Genomic DNA, 17,767 nt, shown 5'->3' with positions numbered 1-17,767 from the left:
TACTTGCGGAAAAAACTTGAAACACAATTTAAATAAAGTATAAAGAATGGCATTGATTTTTTTACATTTTTATTTTTGTTTGACTTTATTATTAAAAATAGTGTGTTTTTTTTAATTAGGATGTGGTACCGAAATTGGTACCGAGAACCGTGGATTTTGACTGGTATCGGTACCGAATACTGAAATTTTGGTACCGTGACAACACTAATTTTGGCAATGTATCTTCAATGTAACACGAAGTCAGTTTACTAGGAACTATGAACATCATGATCTAAACCTTGATGACCGCAACGCACATATAATAAAGCAACGGCATTCATCAGGTTTTCTGTCTTAAGTATTAATTCACCCTTCTGCAACTTAAGGCCTAAAAAGGTCTAAAATTTGTGCCAAAGTCTTAAATTCATTAAATGTTGCATGCATTGCAAAAAAATAAATAAAAATAAAATCTTCCTTAGTATTTTTATTTAGTTTTCCAATGCAAACACAAAAACAGAACATGCAAAGTTGTGTCCTGAAAAAATGAACACAATTAAGTGAGTTCATGCTTAAAACAAGAACAAATGCCTTTCAATGGAGTGTGAAAGAACTCTTTTTGCTTCTCAAGAAAATATATCTTGATTGCAAATCAGTGCAAATGTCTAAAGATTCTTCAATGAAGAACATTTTAGTTTTTTTGTTTTGCAGTGTCACGAGAAGGTAAAATTAATGAAAAAGTAATGGAGATTTATTGGAAGTTGCATTCTTAAGCTTTAAAACACTGTCAGGACTTTTATGCATAGAGATCACATTGGCATATTGTGTTATTATTACTTACTTTTTCTTTACTTGGTCTTAAAAAGAAGTCTTAAAAGTGCTATTTACGTATCAGGCTTTTATCATATCATATATATTATATATTCTTTGTATTATGTTTCTTATACCCGAAACACTATACTTTAGATGAGACAGTTTGACATCGCTGGATGCTCAGGAGGGTCTCTTTAAAGATGGTCCAGCCCCTCCATCGCAGTCTCGCAGTGGAAGTGAGTTCATGGTCAGTTTGTCTTCACGCATCTGTCGGAGCCGCCCGCTCCAGATCCGCGCGACTTCTCTCCAATAATGCTCATTTTTCTCAGCTTCTGCCAGGATTCTGCTCGTTCTGCTTTCTGAATGCTGCGTTATAAAGAAGACCATAATGGAGCTATATTCTGTGTGCGTGAGGACTTTGCCCGTGTAATCTCACTGCTTTAGATTTGTTATTGTGAGGAGAGACTATGTGTTCTTCAGGATGGGTGCGAACAATGGCAAACAGTGTGGAAGTGAAGGTACGTGGTCTCCAAAACCTAAAACTAAGTATTGCAAATGGTGTTTCTTAGTGCCTGGCATGGATTTTTAGTTGTTGAAATTATGAAACAGAGCTGCCCTGGATGAGTTGTGAGTTTGATGATGTCGAAATGTTTGTTTTGTGTAGTTTTGTTGATTTTAAACATTGGTAATGTAATGGTCAAAAGTGTTGCACTAGGTGCACTAAGACAGCGAAATCGTGGGATGTGGCTGGTTGAAGATAAAGTATGCGATTTTAGTAACACTCATAAAACGTGGTAGGCTATTTAAATAAAATAAATAAATAAAAAATACTACCTGTCTTAAAGCACAGAAGTCATCCCGAGAGCACTTGTCTCTGTGAGGCGCTGTAATACCACAAAAAACAAACAAACAAAAAAAAAAAAAGCCTGGAGATACTGCTTTCTTCCAGTTGTGTGTTTTTGGGGGCGGGGTTACCTGGAAAATTTATCTGCGTCCATCAATAGTAAACCACGCCCACAAGATATATCTACTATCGACCACGCCCACCGCAACTGGAAAGATACAGACCACACCCACTACTTAATACATGTAATAATACCACCGCGACAGATACACGACACGGCTTTTAACAAGGCATTCCCTCCTTTGCCAATCGTCTTGGATTTAAGTCAATTTAATAATGAGACTTTGTAGTACTTTTACAGTTTTTGAAGCTAAAACTTTGTTCCTCCCAACAAGCCTCATTTTAAATTGCTATCATCTGTCTGCTTAGGATTTTAGGACAGTTAGTAGCACTGATAGTTTTATTTAATATTTTGAACCCTTTTTTATTTAATATATTCTGTTTTCATCTAAGATCTTTCGTCTTGCATTTTAGATAAAGTTTTAGTAATTTTGTTGTTTTTGCTTTTTTACTAGTTTTTTAATGTCTATGTAGTTTCTATAATTTTTGTACGTATGTTTTTAAGATTTTAGTACATCAAGTTAAGCTAAATGAAAATGAGAAATGTTTCCTTGGCAACTAGCTAAAATAATTTTTGTTTAAAAATATTTTATTTCAGTTAATGTTTACTTTATTTGAAATAACATTTATTTTTAATTTTTTTTTTATGGTTTAGTTAACTACAACAAGCCTGGGTTAGCATTGGATTTGCACTTTTCCCCCTATCTGCTGCTTTTGGCAAGTGATCAGTCACATGACAAATATTTTGAGTGCCCATGAAGCAAAGATGGCATCCAGGGGGTTTGTTTCAAATAAGCAACTGCTACTGGGATGAATGGAAATGCAAACAGATAACTTTTTCCAGGTATTGTACACTTCCTAACCATAGGAAATAAAGGGAATAATTGAGAAACTTGTTTGGTAACAGTAATCATTTGTGTAACTTCATAAGGTACCACTAGCAGCACAGAATAGAATAAATATAATATATTTATATACAGTGGGTACAGAAAGTATTCAGACCCCCTTAAATTTTTCACTCTGTTATATTGCAGCCATTTGCTAAAATCATTTAAGTTCATTTTTTTTCCTCATTAATGTACACACAGCACCCCATATTGACATAAAAACACAGAATTGTTGGCATTTTTGCAGATTTATTAAAAAAGAAAAACTGAAATATCACATGGTCCTAAGTATTCAGACCCTTTGCTGTGACACTCATATATTTAACTCAGGTGCTGTCCATTTCTTCTGATCATCCTTGAGATTGTTCTGCACCTTCATTTGAGTCCAGCTGTGTTTGATTATACTGATTGGACTTGATTAGGAAAGCCACACACCTGTCTATATAAGACCTTACAGCTCACAGTGCATGTCAGAGCAAATGAGAATCATGAGGTCAAAGGAACTGCCTGAAGAGCTCAGAGACAGAATTGTGGCAAGGCACAGATCTGGCCAAGGTTACAAAAACATTTCAGCTGCACTTAAGGTTCCTAAGAGCACAGTGGCCTCCATAATCCTTAAATGGAAGACGTTTGGGACGACCAGAACCCTTCCTAGAGCTGGCCGTCCGGCCAAACTGAGCTATCGGGGGAGAAGAGCCTTGGTGAGAGAGGTAAAGAAGAACCCAAAGATCACTGTGGCTGAGCTCCAGAGATGCAGTCGGGAGATGGGAGAAAGTTGTAGAAAGTCAACCATCACTGCAGCCCTCCACCAGTCGGGGCTTTATGGCAGAGTGGCCCGACGGAAGAAAGCCCGCATGGAGTTTGCTAAAAAACACCTGAAGGACTCCAAGATGGTGAGAAATAAGATTCTCTGGTCTGATGAGACCAAGATAGAACTTTTGGCCTTAATTCTAAGCGGTATGTGTGGAAAACCAGGCACTGCTCATCACCTGTCCAATACAGTCCCAACAGTGAAGCATGGTGGTGGCAGCATCATGCTGTGGGGGTGTTTTTCAGCTGCAGGGACAGGACGACTGGTTGCAATCGAGGGAAAGATGAATGCGGCCAAGTACAGGGATATCCTGGACGAAAACCTTCTGCAGAGTGCTCAGGACCTCAGACTGGGCCGACGGTTTACCTTCCAACAAGACAATGACCCTAAGCACACAGCTAAAATAATGAAGGAGTGGCTTCACAACAACTCCGTGACTGTTCTTGAATGGCCCAGCCAGAGCCCTGACTTAAACCCAATTGAGCATCTCTGGAGAGACCTAAAAATGGCTGTCCACCAACGTTTACCATCCAACCTGACAGAACTGGAGAGGATCTGCAAGGAGGAATGGCAGAGGATCCCCAAATCCAGGTGTGAAAAACTTGTTTGGCTGTATTAGATCAAAAGGGTGCTTCTACTAAATACTGAGCAAAGGGTCTGAATACTTAGGACCATGTGATATTTCAGTTTTTCTTTTTTAATAAATCTGCAAAAATGTCAACAATTCTGTGTTTTTCTGTCAATATGGGGTGCTGTGTGTACATTAATGAGGAAAAAAAATGAACTTAAATGATTTTAGCAAATGGCTGCAATATAACAAAGAGTGAAAAATTTAAGGGGGTCTGAATACTTTCCGTACCCACTGTATGGTAGAAACTTAATATATTAAACTTATGGCAAAATGTGGTAATGCTGTATATTGTTCGAGGGTTGGCATCCTCTGAGGGGTTGGCATCATCTCTTCTCAGGTGTTTGGTCATCTCAGATCATTTAAGGGTTGGATCCAGACTGAAGCTTCTGTAATTCCTAGTTACCATGGGATGTTAATCCCGTGGCAAAAACAGAGAAACCAAATAGAGACATAATTAGCGTAGCTGCTGTTCCATCCAAGCAAAAATGATTTGTTCAACCCAAGCTAAAGAATGATAATGTGCATTTGAGCAGATATAACTGCAGTACAAGATTATATATGCTGCATTATGTGAATGCTTGGCTAAAGAGATGTGTCTTTAATCTAGATTTAAACAGAGAGTGTGTGTCTGAACCCCGAACGTTATCAGGAAGGCTATTCCAGAGTTTGGGTGCCAAATGTGAAAAAGCTCTACCTCCTCTAGTGTACTTTTGCTAGCAGTGCATTACAATAGTCCAGTCTAGAGGTCATGAATGCATGAACTAGCTTTTCTGCATCTGAAACAGGTAGCATGTTTTGAAGCTTGGCAGTGTTTCTAAGATGGAAGAATGCTGTTTTTGTAACATTGGAAATACGATTTTCTAAAGACAAGTTGCTGTCTAATATAACACCCAGATTTTTGACTGTAGAGGAAGTAACAGTACATCCGTCTAGTTGCAAATTGTAATCCAAGAGATTGTGTACTGTTTTTTTTGGTCCAATAAGTAATATCTCTGTCTTATCTGAATTTAATAGGAGAAAATTATTGGTCATCCAATCTTTTACATTTTTAACACACTCTGTTAGCTTAGATAATTTAGAAGTTTCATCTAGTCTTGTTGAGATATATAGTTGAGTATCATCAGCATAACAATGGAAATTAATCCCGTATTTTCTAATAATATTACCAAGGGGCAACATGTATATTGAAAATAGCAGAGGACCTAGGACAGATCCTTGTGGCACTCCATACTTTACTGGTGATAATTAAGATGACTCCCCGTTTAAATAAACAAAGTGGTAGCGATCTGACAGGTAGAATCTAAACCATCTTAAAGCCTGCCCTTGAATACCCGTATAGTTTTGTAATCGATCTATGAGTATGTCATGATCTATAGTGTCAAGCGCAGCACTAAGATCAAGTAAAACTAGTAATGAAATGCAGCCTTGGTCTGACGCAAGAAGCAAGTCATTTGTAATTTTAACAAGTGCAGTTTCTGTGCTGTGATGGGGCCTGAAACCCGACTGAAATTCTTCACAGAGATCATTTTTTTGCAAGGAGCACAATTTACAAACAGTCTTGAGCTCCTCCACCCCTGTATAATGGTGTCGTGCAGATGTGTGTACTTTATGTAGTTCTGAGTAAAACTCAACACTTGTGGGTGTGTGAAACTGCTCAAAGTCAGCTCTCTCTGGCTTTGTTTACATCTGCCATTAATATTTGTCTTGGGTGATTTGATCATAAGTGGTCAGGCGAAACAGATCACTGTGTACCTGATAGTGATGTGTCTCAAATGCACTTCCTGTTACCACTTGTGGTTTGATTTAGTGGGGAGGATGTCTGATTACTTACTACTTTAACCTCACCATAATCATAACGACTCAAAAGTCAGAATTATATCTCCTGATTCAGATTCTTTTCTCATACTTGCGAGATATAAACTCACAATTCTGTGAAAAAAGTTTGAATTATGAGAGATAAACTTGCAATTGTGAGAAAAAAAGTTATAATTGTGGGGGGAAAAAATAATAATAATGATAATAAAATAACCCTTTTGATTCCATCAGTGCCATAAACAGGCTACCATGAATTACAGAAATATTAGTTCAAATACATAGTGTTTTTTTTTTTTCTTTGGACCACCATGATCTAAGCAGGTGCAAAGTATTTTTGGAAAACAGATTATTTTTATGTAAGTACAACTGGCCACATTTGTACTCAAAATGAACTTCTTGCTCACTGAACTGTTTAAATGCAACATCACACTCTGTTTCCTGCAACTGTACAGAATATCATAAAGTATTTGTGCAACAGCACAAATGTGAAGATGATATTGCTTAATCATCTAAACAATGCCAAATGAATCATTCTGGCTCTGTAACACTTTTTACTGCATATGAAATGCACAGATATGTATTATGCATCTGGGACTCTGCAATCTGTTCTTAAGTTTGACCCCGATTTTGAATTTCTCTTCAGGCCTGGCAAAATTCTCCTTGTGTTTTGCATAAGCACAGGACAGGAAACATATGAAAGCTTTTGAGAAGTTGTTTTCCAGACCAGAAAACAATTATGTCTCCGTTCAGCCTTGGCTCTTTTGATAACTCAGTTTCTACTGCAGCTCATGGTGATTTCAGCTCAGTGGGAGAGTTAAGCGACATGTTCATTAAACTCCCTCACCATCACCCTCTGAAATCAACAGATGAATATGTATCCCTGTCATTTAGGATAAGGACATATCCTTAAGAAAGGCCTGAAGTAGTGAGGCTCCACTGATCTTTGACCACTGAAACACACCTGGAGAAGGACAGTGACATGGGACAACTATCAGTCTTATCTAGTTTTAGACCAGTTTCCCCACCTGCCCTTTCTTTCAAAAGTTTTAGAAAGTTTTTTTTTTTTTTTTTTTACAATTACAGTCCTTTTTACAGTCTGCACTGTTAAAGGTGCATAACGATATTGCTCGGTCCGTTGATGCTAAGTGTCCTGTTATGTTAGTGCTACTTGATCTCATGTCAGCCTTTGATACAGTAGTCCTCCTGTCCCGCGTTAATCATTTTGTTGGCATTTGGGGCAACGCACTTCAGTGGTTCTCGTCATATTTGATGGACAGAAGTTTTTCTGTAGTGATCAGGGACTCATGCTCCTCTACTGCTCCTCTCTCTCGTGGGGTGCCACAAGGCTCTATTCTCGGGCCCGTTTTATTTTCACTTTATATGCTGCCTCTTGGGTCAGTTATGGCTAGGCACAATATAGCTTTTCACTGCTATGCAGATGATCTGCAAATGTATTTGCCTATGAGGCCAAAAAAAGCTGACACAGTTGGGTCGCTAATTGATTGCATTCATAACATTAAACTGTTAGAGTATAACTTCCTTCACTTAAATGAAGAAAATACTGAATACATTTTATTTGGAGAGTCTGTGACTTCTGATTTTGGTGTGCTGACTTCAAAGCTTAGACCATCTGTCAAAAATCTTGGTGTGCCATTTGATAGTAGTCTGGAATTTGATAAACAAATTGACAGTGTGGTTAAAGCAAGTTGTTGTTGTTGTTGTTGTTTTTTTGTTTTTTCAGTTATGTCTTTTGGCCTTGAGAAAGCTAGTCATGCTTTTATCAGTTCAAGAATATATTATTGTAGTGCATTTAAAGGGTTAGTTCACCCAAAAATGAAAATTCTGTCATTAATTACTCACCCTCATGTTGTTTCAAACCCGTAAGACCTTCGTTCATCTTCAGAACACAAATTAAAATATTTTTGATGGAATCTGAGAGCTGTCTGACCCTCCCATAGACAGCAATACAACAGAAATGTTCCCAAGTCAAGAAACGTAGCAAGGAGATCGTTAAAATAATCCATGTGACATCAGGAGTTCAACCGTAGTTTTACGAAGCTACGAGAATACTTTTTGTGCACAAAAAAAACGACTTTATTCAACAATTCGTCTCCTCTGCGTCACCCTATATTGCCATTTTGGAGAGTATCCGCTGAACGTAAACAACGTATGCTATTATGTGTCAGCTGCATCACGCCGGATGTGTTTCCTACATTGCTGTGATTTGATCTGAATGAAAACGTGTCCAGCGTGACACAGCTGACATAGAATAGCATACATTGTCAAATAGGGCTCTGAGGTCAACAAATCAACTTTTGCTGGAAGTCCTGAGGTCAAGGTAAGGCTGCTCGATTATGACAAAAATCATAATTATTTTGGTCAATATTGTAATCACGATTATTTAACACGATTATTAGTGAGCCATATAACCAAAATAATTTTTAATGCAAGTCTAAAGTATTCAGTTAACAGCCTATAGAAATTGAATAATCAAATGTAAAATAAAACAGCATAGCCTTCACTGTAAGAATTAAACTTCCTTTGTTTCTTATTAAAGCTACAAAAGACCTTCTGTGAAGAGCAGTGAGTGATTTTGTCTTTGCCTTTTGTTGTTTGATTAACATTAAAGGGTTACTTCACCCCAGAATTAAAATTATGTCATTAATTACTCACGGGTTTGGAACAACATGAGGGTAAGATCTCTGTTCATCTTCAGAACACAAATTAAGTGAAACTTTCATATATTCTAGATTCATTACATGTAAAGTAAAACATTTTAAAAGTTTTTTTGTTTAAATTTGATGATTAGAGCTTACAGCTCATGAAAATAAAAAATCCAGTATCTCAAAATATTTGAATATTTACATTTGAGTTTCTTTTTTTTTTTTAAAGATTTGTTTTTTGTCGTTTTTGCCTTTTATTTGATAGGACAGTAGGTAGATGGGAAACGAAGTTGGAGAGAGAGAGAGAGAGGGGGACAGGATCGGGAAAGGTCCGCGAGCTGGGACTCGAACACGGGATGCCCGAAGCGCAACAGCGCTACATGTCAATGCGCTGCCCACGAGGCTATTGGCGCCAACTTACATTTGAGTTTGAATAAATGACCATCCCTACACTATAAAGTCTGGGTAACTCTTGTTCTTTGAAACCGCAATAATGGGGAAGACTGCTGACTTGGCAATGGTCCCGAAGACAATCATTGCAAGTCACAGAGGGTCATTACTGAAAGGTGTGGCTGTTCACAGAGTGCTGTATCAAAGCATATTAAATGCAAAGTTGACTGGAAGGAAGAAATTGGGTAGGAAAAGGTGCACAAGCAACAGGAATGACTGCAAGCTTGAGAATACAGTCAAGCAAAGCCGATTCAAACATCAGTTATCTTGAGAAGATAAAAGCTGTGCGTTAGCTGCATTTTTGGGTGAATTATTCTTTTAAAGGCCCTAAACTATGTGGCACCCAAAAATTATTTGGATAAAATCACCTGTACTATTACCATCGTTTGTTTGCAGATGCTACTTTGATATTTTGCTTTGCATTCGTGCAATTTTAAGATCCACTTAAGTGTCCAAATATGTTTTGTGGCCGCTAGGTAGATTGTCTTTTATAAATGCAGAGCCTGTATTGTCTGTGAATGGGTATAAATCAAAGCAAATGTGGGAATGTGTGCTTAGGACAGTCCTTCTCATTTAGTCTCCATCTGGAATACTTAGGAGGATTTGAAATTTCCATCATGGAGGAATAGAGCTCTAATATGACTTATGGATTGGGGTCATTGGATCAAAAGCAGGAATGGCCACTCAGGCCATGAGTGATGGACCGTTTGTGAAAATACGAAGAAAATCTCCTTTGTCATTTCTCCCTTTACGTGATGGGAAATGGCTGTGCTCGGGATGGCAAGCAACTGACAGCTTAATGATTCAGATTTATTTTCAGAGTGAGGCAGAGCTCTTTTCTTCCTAGTTTAGTAGGAGAAAGTGGAGACTTTTGGATTTTCCAGCCGTCATTTTTACAGGTCAGAGTTCAGTTAAAGTTCAGCACCCATCCAAAAGCAAAGAAGGATCTCAAATCAATGATCTGGCAGGACGTTTACACTGAGAATAATTAAATTGCTGTACTGTTACGGCTAGTTGCCGTTTCAGCTGAATCCCACTGTATCTATCAGGTGACGAATCTTGTAAACTTTAATGTCTTCTCTCGGATACAATTTTGGTAAATGATGAATGTTCATAACTTGTTCACACAAATTAGGTGGATCATTCTCAAAATATGGTGATAATCATGCATGACTTTAGTCATGAAAATATCTCAAATAATCAAAAAACTTCATATTAATGGCATCTTTCCATAACTTAAAAAAAAAAATAAATAAATAAATATATATATATATATATATATAAATGGTTTGTCTCTACATTATTTGTTTGTGTTTATTTATTTATTTATTAATTTATTTATTTTTGTTTTACAGGGGTGAGCATTATTGCAAGATCTAACAAGTGTGCTTAAAGCTTAATTTAAATCAGTGTTATATTGTTTAATGTTCAAATGAAAAAAAAAATTTTGAAAACATGTTATAATTTATTGATTTTAATTTGCTTACTGATGTGTTGAGATGATACTGAAAATTTTATGAGAATTTATAACTAGTATTAATGTCACTACTTTTACATCTTTAAAAATAAATACATCTTTAATTTTAAAATAAAGTAATTGTAAATGCGTGATGAAGGCAATTGAACTGAAATGTATATAAATGTTGAATAAATTTTGATAGTGTACAGGATGCATATATATATATATATATATATATATATATATATATATATATATATATATATATATATATATATATATATATATATATATATATATATATATATATATATATATATAGCAACACTTTAGAATAGAGGACACTTATTCACTATTAACTATGACTTTTCCCTCAATAAATTCCTAATTTGTTGCTTATTAATAGTTAGTGCGGTAGTTGTTAAGTTTAGGTATTGGGTAGGATTAGGAATGTAGAATAAGGTCATGTAGAATTAATATGCATTAATATGTGCGTAATTACTACTAATAAATGGCTAAAATTCTAGTAATATGCAAGCTAATAAGCAACTAGTTAAGAGACCCTAAAATAAAGTGTTACCATATATATAAATATAGCTATTACAGGTAGATAGGTATTACAGGAGGAAAAAACAGCTTAATTCAAAACTTTTTTTAAGTCTTAAAGTCAACATTTTAAGAATGACCGATCTCTGTGTTTAGTCTTGTGCTGAACATGCAAATATGTCAGTGTATGGTATCATATCATATAATACTGTATACATTTTAGGCCACATTTGTATGCAATACATCATTTTCTTTGGTACTGAGTGGAGAAAATCGCCTGTAAAACAGTACAAAAGCAGATCTTTCAGCAAATATCTGTGGTTTTAGCTCTTGATTCTGAGTAAGAACACTGCTGTGTCTCTTTTAGCAGCAAAGTAATACAGTTTCATCATCCATTTTGATTAAACTGAAGACTTTAAGCTTTGTGAAAGCTTTGCCTAGCAACATCATAATAACAGCGTCCGTATCTGGTCGTAATTCAAGGCGTGCAAAGCACATGGGGTCCACTTGACGGATGAGTCACATGAAGCAGATGTTCTGGCTCACTGATGTCACTGCAACACGTCGTCGCGCTGCGTTCAGTGCGGGTTACGTTATTCTGCTGCTTTTCCATCGTGACCGAGGTGATAAGAGTTCATTGAGTCATTCAATGCATCAGCGGTAATCTGACAGCTTGTTTGAAAGACCTTCACACAACAGCTTTCCAGGGTGGACATATGTTGGCAACATGTAAAGGGGTGTTCACAAATATAGCGATTCGCAACGACCAACAATACAGCAACTCCGTGACCTCTTTATATGTGTGAAGAGAGCGTTAGAGAGTGTTTCTGTGTGTTTATTCCTGTGTGGATGTGTGTTAAGAGGAAGTTGTGTACAGAGGGAACAGTGTTTGTGGGATGAAGGCTGTGCTCTGCTCACATGGAGCTGCTTGTGGTTCACGTTTATGACCTGACAGAAGATGACGTGCCATAAACCAACCCTGCCAAATTAACACACACACTCACATCTTCTGCTACAGAAAGCAAGAGTTTATCCAATGACTTCAACTTCTTAATGGCTTGTTTCATGCTGTCAAATGAAATATGGCTAAAAATGAATCTGATATTCATCACATTATGCAATTAAAATTGGTTTTACCAGAAAGGCTAAGCTGGGGTGTGCTTTCTGTGCAAAACTCACTGCTTAAAGCTGCAGTCTGTAACTTTTTTTGGTTAAAAATGATCCAAATTCAATTTTTGAGCAAGTACATAACCAGCCAGTGTTCAAAACTATCTCCTTACCTTAGCCTGATTCACAACGGTATCAGTTGTCAACGGTATCAATAATAAAGTTTTCTAATTTGAGTGTTACTGGTAGGAATTTGCAGGAAATTTGAGCATGCTGCCACGTCATTACGTCACGTCTGTAAACATAAAGAAGTTGTCCCGGCTAGTAGGCTATCACATGTGAGGATCCTGCAGGTGATCGTTTATAGCCTTTTCTCACAGCAGCTGGAATAATTACATTTTTCAATTTGATGGCGGATTGTAATCCAGGAAGAATTATGTGTTTATGAAACACATGTGACTGAAATTAAATTATATTCCAGTTTTAAATGTGCATCTGATTACAGATCGCACAAGATTACGCAAGATTTGTATTTTAAAGAAAACCCGTTCGAAGGAAGAATAATTAGCTTTTTGGGTTAAAATAATTTCTTTATGTGAAATTTGAATGGTATGACAATTAGAGATTAGACGGTGCAGAAATTGAAATCTACATGTAACGCTAATACACACTACATACATGTAGTCACGCAATGCTGATGTTGTTAACATTAACAATTTGAGAACAAAGTATAACAATAATAATCATTTGCACGGTTTGATGTGATATGAGCTAACCATATCACCATTTTAAGATTTAATCGTAGCGTGATTTATTATAACGTTTTTTTCCTCAGTTGGTCAGAACAAACGTGGCAGACTTGTTCAGATGACAATATCGTAGTCTAGAATCTGTGATTCCTAGTACAGTATCCACACCGGCGCGGTGACTGACAGCTACACATTCACCTAAAACCTAAATAACAAACTAGAAGTACTAAAGCTCATTTTGAAAATGTGCACTCTTAAATGTGCATGTATTGTTACTTTTGGATGGAAACCTTGTATGTCCAGACTCACTACTTTCGAGGAATTGAGAAAATCCCTGTGATTTAAGTAAGCCAGTAAGTGCACTGCATTATGGTTTCATCAGTTTATAGGTTACAGAGTGTCTTGTAGCTGTGTGAGTGCTCAGTTTTTCCTGTCGTTGAATACATTTAGCCAAAGTCTCATGTTAAAAAGATGACGTGCTATGCAAAGGTTAGACAGCAATTTCTAGACTAAGACATTCTTCTCCTCTCCTCAAATACATAAAACAGCCTTTATAGACAAAGTGTTTCTTGAGAAAAGAAAACACTGTATTTATTTAAACCAGTTATGTAATGTCCATGCATCACAAACAAGCACAAGCCGTCTCCAAACTGTGTGGTACTTCATTCAAGATGGAGGCAGGGTGGATGAGGTTTGCTGATAGTCACAAGATCTTTTTAATACTTTTCATAGGACAAATATTTGTAAAACTGACAGACAGATAAAAAGATTGACGAAACAGCATTGATTGATGAAAAAAAAAAAAAAAGACAATTTTGCCTGACAATGACAATATATAATGAAAGATATAGATGTACTGCATGTTGGCTTGCTTAGTTTGCTCAAGAGTGTGAAGTTCACGTTTACTGACAAGAAACCATACTTCTAACCACAGATCGAGAGTTGTAATTCAACCACAAAAAAATTGTGAAGCTGTTTGCAAATGTATGTTTGAATTATGATTTCAGGAAACACAGAATCATTGAACTATGTTGGAATCAATGCAATTTGCCAAAAATTGGCAATATGAAAAATATTAAAGATTCATGTAAAAACAGAAATCCACTACTGTAGCTTGTCAGAAACTAAAAATATATATAAAACATGAGAAATTTAATAATACCCTTCTAATTTTATTATTTTTATTGCATCAGGGATCAGTTTGACACGTGTTCAAAATGAGTACTTGGAGTGATTATTTGCACACTAAGGTGCAAATAACTACATGTATATCTTACAGTATTTGTGCTTGGTGTATTTACTGCTATTTGTACTTTGTGTTTTTATGTCTGGTTCTCCAACTCTTGTGAGGGTCAAATGGGTTTCTCACAATTCTTTTCAGTGCTGCAAACAGTCTAGTAATTACGATCCAAAAACCCAACAAGCAAAAACAACATCTGACGGTTTGTTTGACTGTGAACCTCAACTAGGTGAAGAAGCGGTGAATTTTCCTTGGATGATTCAGAAGACAAGTCTCAGGCTCAAGTAAAATTTGAGTTCTCATGTATTTCATATTTATGTGTTTGACAAGGTTTTTTGGAGTTTTTCAAAGTGGCAAATTGCTGTAAACCTATGGGACAGTCGGTTTGACCCCAACACAAAAGTTGTAACGTCCATGTGTCAAAACTTTGCATGCATCAATATTTCGATCAGTTTGAATACAACAGTTTTGCTGGTGAATAACATGGTCTACCAGCTAGGCCGGCACCAAACAAGCACTTACTCGTGCCAGCCAACATGGAAATTCATGCAAGTCAGGCACTTAACACTGGCTTGTTCCTGCGAATAGGGAACCATAATCTTAAGGGTGGTGGTAGTATTGTTGATTTATGTCTGGATCTCCGTTCCAGGCTGTGAATGACCACACTTTTATTACAACACCAATCCAACTTTCAGATCCACAAATGCGAACTAATGTACAAGTATCGAACTTATCCGCCCTCAAAACCTCAAGCCGTCATGAATGGTCTCCGCTCTTTCTCTTGCACAGTGGCCAAATATGTCCTAATGTATAGATAAATCAGTCTTGGAGGATCTTTGCGAAACTGCAGACTCTGCCAGTGTTGGAGATACTAAAGTAATTTCTTCCATCTATTGTTCCAGTCACGGATATTGTCTTGGCAGGAAGACGTAAACCGAAGGGTTTTGCTCAGCTTCAGTGCGTTCCTGATGAGCACTGAGTAATGAGTTCCTCTCGAAATCTTTAATCATGAAAACCTCAGGCCTCGCTTTGGATTAGGAACAAGAGGAGTTTCCTTGCTCTCAGTAATGGTTCAGCAAGTGAATGAGCGATGGGGCCAAAATGTCCGATCGTACTTTTATTGCATCTGTTATAATATTGACTTACAGTGGGAACCGTTGCACCCCACCCTTCTGTGAAACTGCACACCAGCTGGCCGCTGGAGCTGACCGTACAGATCGCGAATGCACACAGTCAAGTATGAGCTCGAAAACAAGCTGTTTTCACAAAATGTTATTTCCTTCTTCCCTTCTGTCCCAGGCAAGGGTAGCTCCAGTATCTCCTCCGATGTGAGCTCCAGCACTGATCATACACCCACCAAAGCTCCCAAGAATGTGGCTACCAGTGAAGGTAAACCATCTGGTCTTCATTATGAGCCAAAATGCCTGCTTAACTCCCATTCGTCCTTCCTTTCTGCCCTCTCTCTCTCTCTCTTTATGAAATGCTTAACATTTTGGAGCGAACTCATGTGCTCGTAGGATAACCTGGAAATTGAAAACAAACTTGACATTCCCATCAGAGCTAACTTGTGGGCCGTTTGTCTTGTGAGCGAGCGGAGAGGAAAAATCCCCAGGGCAGGTTAATATCTGGATATTAGCTGCAGGACCGCAGAGCGTGTGTGGCTGTTTTTCTAAGAGGCTCTCTTGAAATTAGGAAAACATCATCGAGATGTTTTTACATTACGGTGGTGTGGATTACACCCTTTGCATCCCTGTGCTGTACTGTAAAAACAGCTAATAAAAAAGACAGTAAATCTGTTAATCCCTGTGTGAGTTTCGCTTGGCTTATGCATCATAGATTCTCATGTACTACAGGACCTCCCCACAGATATATTCCACATATTAGATTACTTCACTGTTGTTTTGTAACATGATAGGACTAACGATTACGACGTTCCTTTTGTGTTCCTTTCCATTACGGCTAACGATTTGACCCGTGTTGTTATATTTATCAGTGCATGTTTAAACAAACTCGTTCATTTATTGGTTCCACAGCCTTTTTAGTTTCATTAGCGTAAATCTTGCCTGCAAAAAGCTTGTAAATATTTTTACTGTGTATTTGGCGTGGGATCTCCATCTGCTGAGGGCTGAGAACTGAGCTCAACCGTCACCTCGTCGCCAACCGCGTACGTATGATGACGAAACGTTTATACAACGTGTTTGTTTTTGTCTCTGGACTATATAATGCTTTACACCACACAAGCGTGTGAACGCAGACGCTTCTTACAGCTCAAGCTTGATTTCACGCGTCGTAGCATTACAAAATGTGTCAGAAACCGACTGATAATGCAGTGCATAAATCGTCTTCATCTACGGTCTGTTTTCATTTACATATCTATTAGAAAAGAAGCAAGTTACTATCAACATGTTTATAGCTAGTTAAAGTTAGTTCAATTGTCAACAAAGTCCTTTTTGTTTAAAGCTAGTTTAAGTTAATTGAGCTGTCAACATATTTATAGCTAGTGAAATTAGTTAAACTGTTGACATTTTTATAGCTAATTGAACTGTTTACATGTTTATAGTTAGTTCAACTGTTAAGTTTATAGCTTGTTAAAGATAGTTAAACTGTGTTCTTGATTAGCTAAAATTAAACTGCCAACATGTTTATATCTAGTCAGGCTAAACCTTTGACGTTTATAGTTAGTTCAAATGTCAACAGGTTTACAGCTATAAAGTTAGTTTAACTGTCTTTTTGTTTAAAGCTAGTTAAAGTTAATTAAGCTGTCAATGTTTTTGTAACTAGTTAATGTAGTTAAACTGTTAACATATTTATAGCTAGTGAAATCAGTTAAACTGTTGATATATTTAGCTAATTACATTAATTGAACTTTTTACCTGTTTATAGCTAAAGTTAGTTCAACTGTCAACAAGTTTATAGCTGGTTAAAGATAGTTAAACTGCCTTTTTGTCTGTAGCTAAAGTTAAATAAACTTTCAGTTAAACTTTTGACAAGTTTATAGCTAGTTAAATTTAGTTCAACTCTTTTTGTTTAAAGCTAGTTAAATTGTCTTCTTGTTTATAGCTAAAGTTAAATAAACTGTCAATATTTTTATAACTAGTTAAGTTAAACTTTTGACATGTTTATAGCTAGTTAAAGTTTGTTCAACTGTCAACAAGTTCATAGATACATGTAGTTAAAGTTAGTTCAACGGTCTAGAGAAGTTCATAGTTAGTTAAAGTTAATTAAGCTGTTAACATTTTTTACTAGTTAAGGTAGTTAAACTGTCAACATGTTTGTAGCTAGTTAAAATAAACTGTCAACAAGACTATAAAGCAAGTAAAAGTTAGTTTAACTGTTTTCTTGTTTATAGTTTACATTTATAAGTTAATTAAACTATTAATTTAGTTCAACTTTTGACATGTTTATAGATAGTGAAATTAGTTAAACTGTTGTTAATGCAAATGCCAATTTATTAAGATTAAAGTTCAACTGTCAACAAAATGACAGTTAAAGTTAGTTACTCTGCCTTCATGTTTGTTGCTAGTTAAAGTTAGTTAAACAGTCTATGTTTAACTAGTTATTATTAGTTAAACTATCAACATGTTTATAACTACTTAAAGTTAATAAAACTTTTATTAGTTACAATTTTGTTAGTTAAACTGACATGTTAATAGCTA

The 17,767-nt window shown here is 36.5% G+C and overlaps 1 protein-coding gene across 2 annotated transcripts in view; it reads left to right on the top strand.

The window, feature by feature from the left end:
- The first annotated feature begins 1,163 nt into the window (after window positions 1-1,163).
- Window positions 1,164-17,767, top strand: part of si:dkey-192l18.9 (F-box/LRR-repeat protein 7) — a 42,546-nt gene continuing 25,942 nt past the window's right edge. The window contains exons 1-2 of one of the 2 annotated variants that reach the window (XM_058764663.1): window positions 1,164-1,307; window positions 15,411-15,500. In XM_058764663.1, the coding sequence (XP_058620646.1) occupies window positions 1,271-1,307; window positions 15,411-15,500 (127 nt within the window). In that variant the 5' untranslated portion in view covers window positions 1,164-1,270. The remainder of the gene's footprint in view (window positions 1,308-15,410; window positions 15,501-17,767) is intronic. The other variant, XM_058764664.1, reaches the window with a different exon arrangement.

This window comes from Onychostoma macrolepis, chromosome 24 (assembly GCF_012432095.1).
Source record: "Onychostoma macrolepis isolate SWU-2019 chromosome 24, ASM1243209v1, whole genome shotgun sequence".
NCBI classification, from domain to species: Eukaryota; Metazoa; Chordata; class Actinopteri; order Cypriniformes; family Cyprinidae; genus Onychostoma; species Onychostoma macrolepis.
This window is presented reverse-complemented; position numbering and strand designations above follow the sequence as displayed.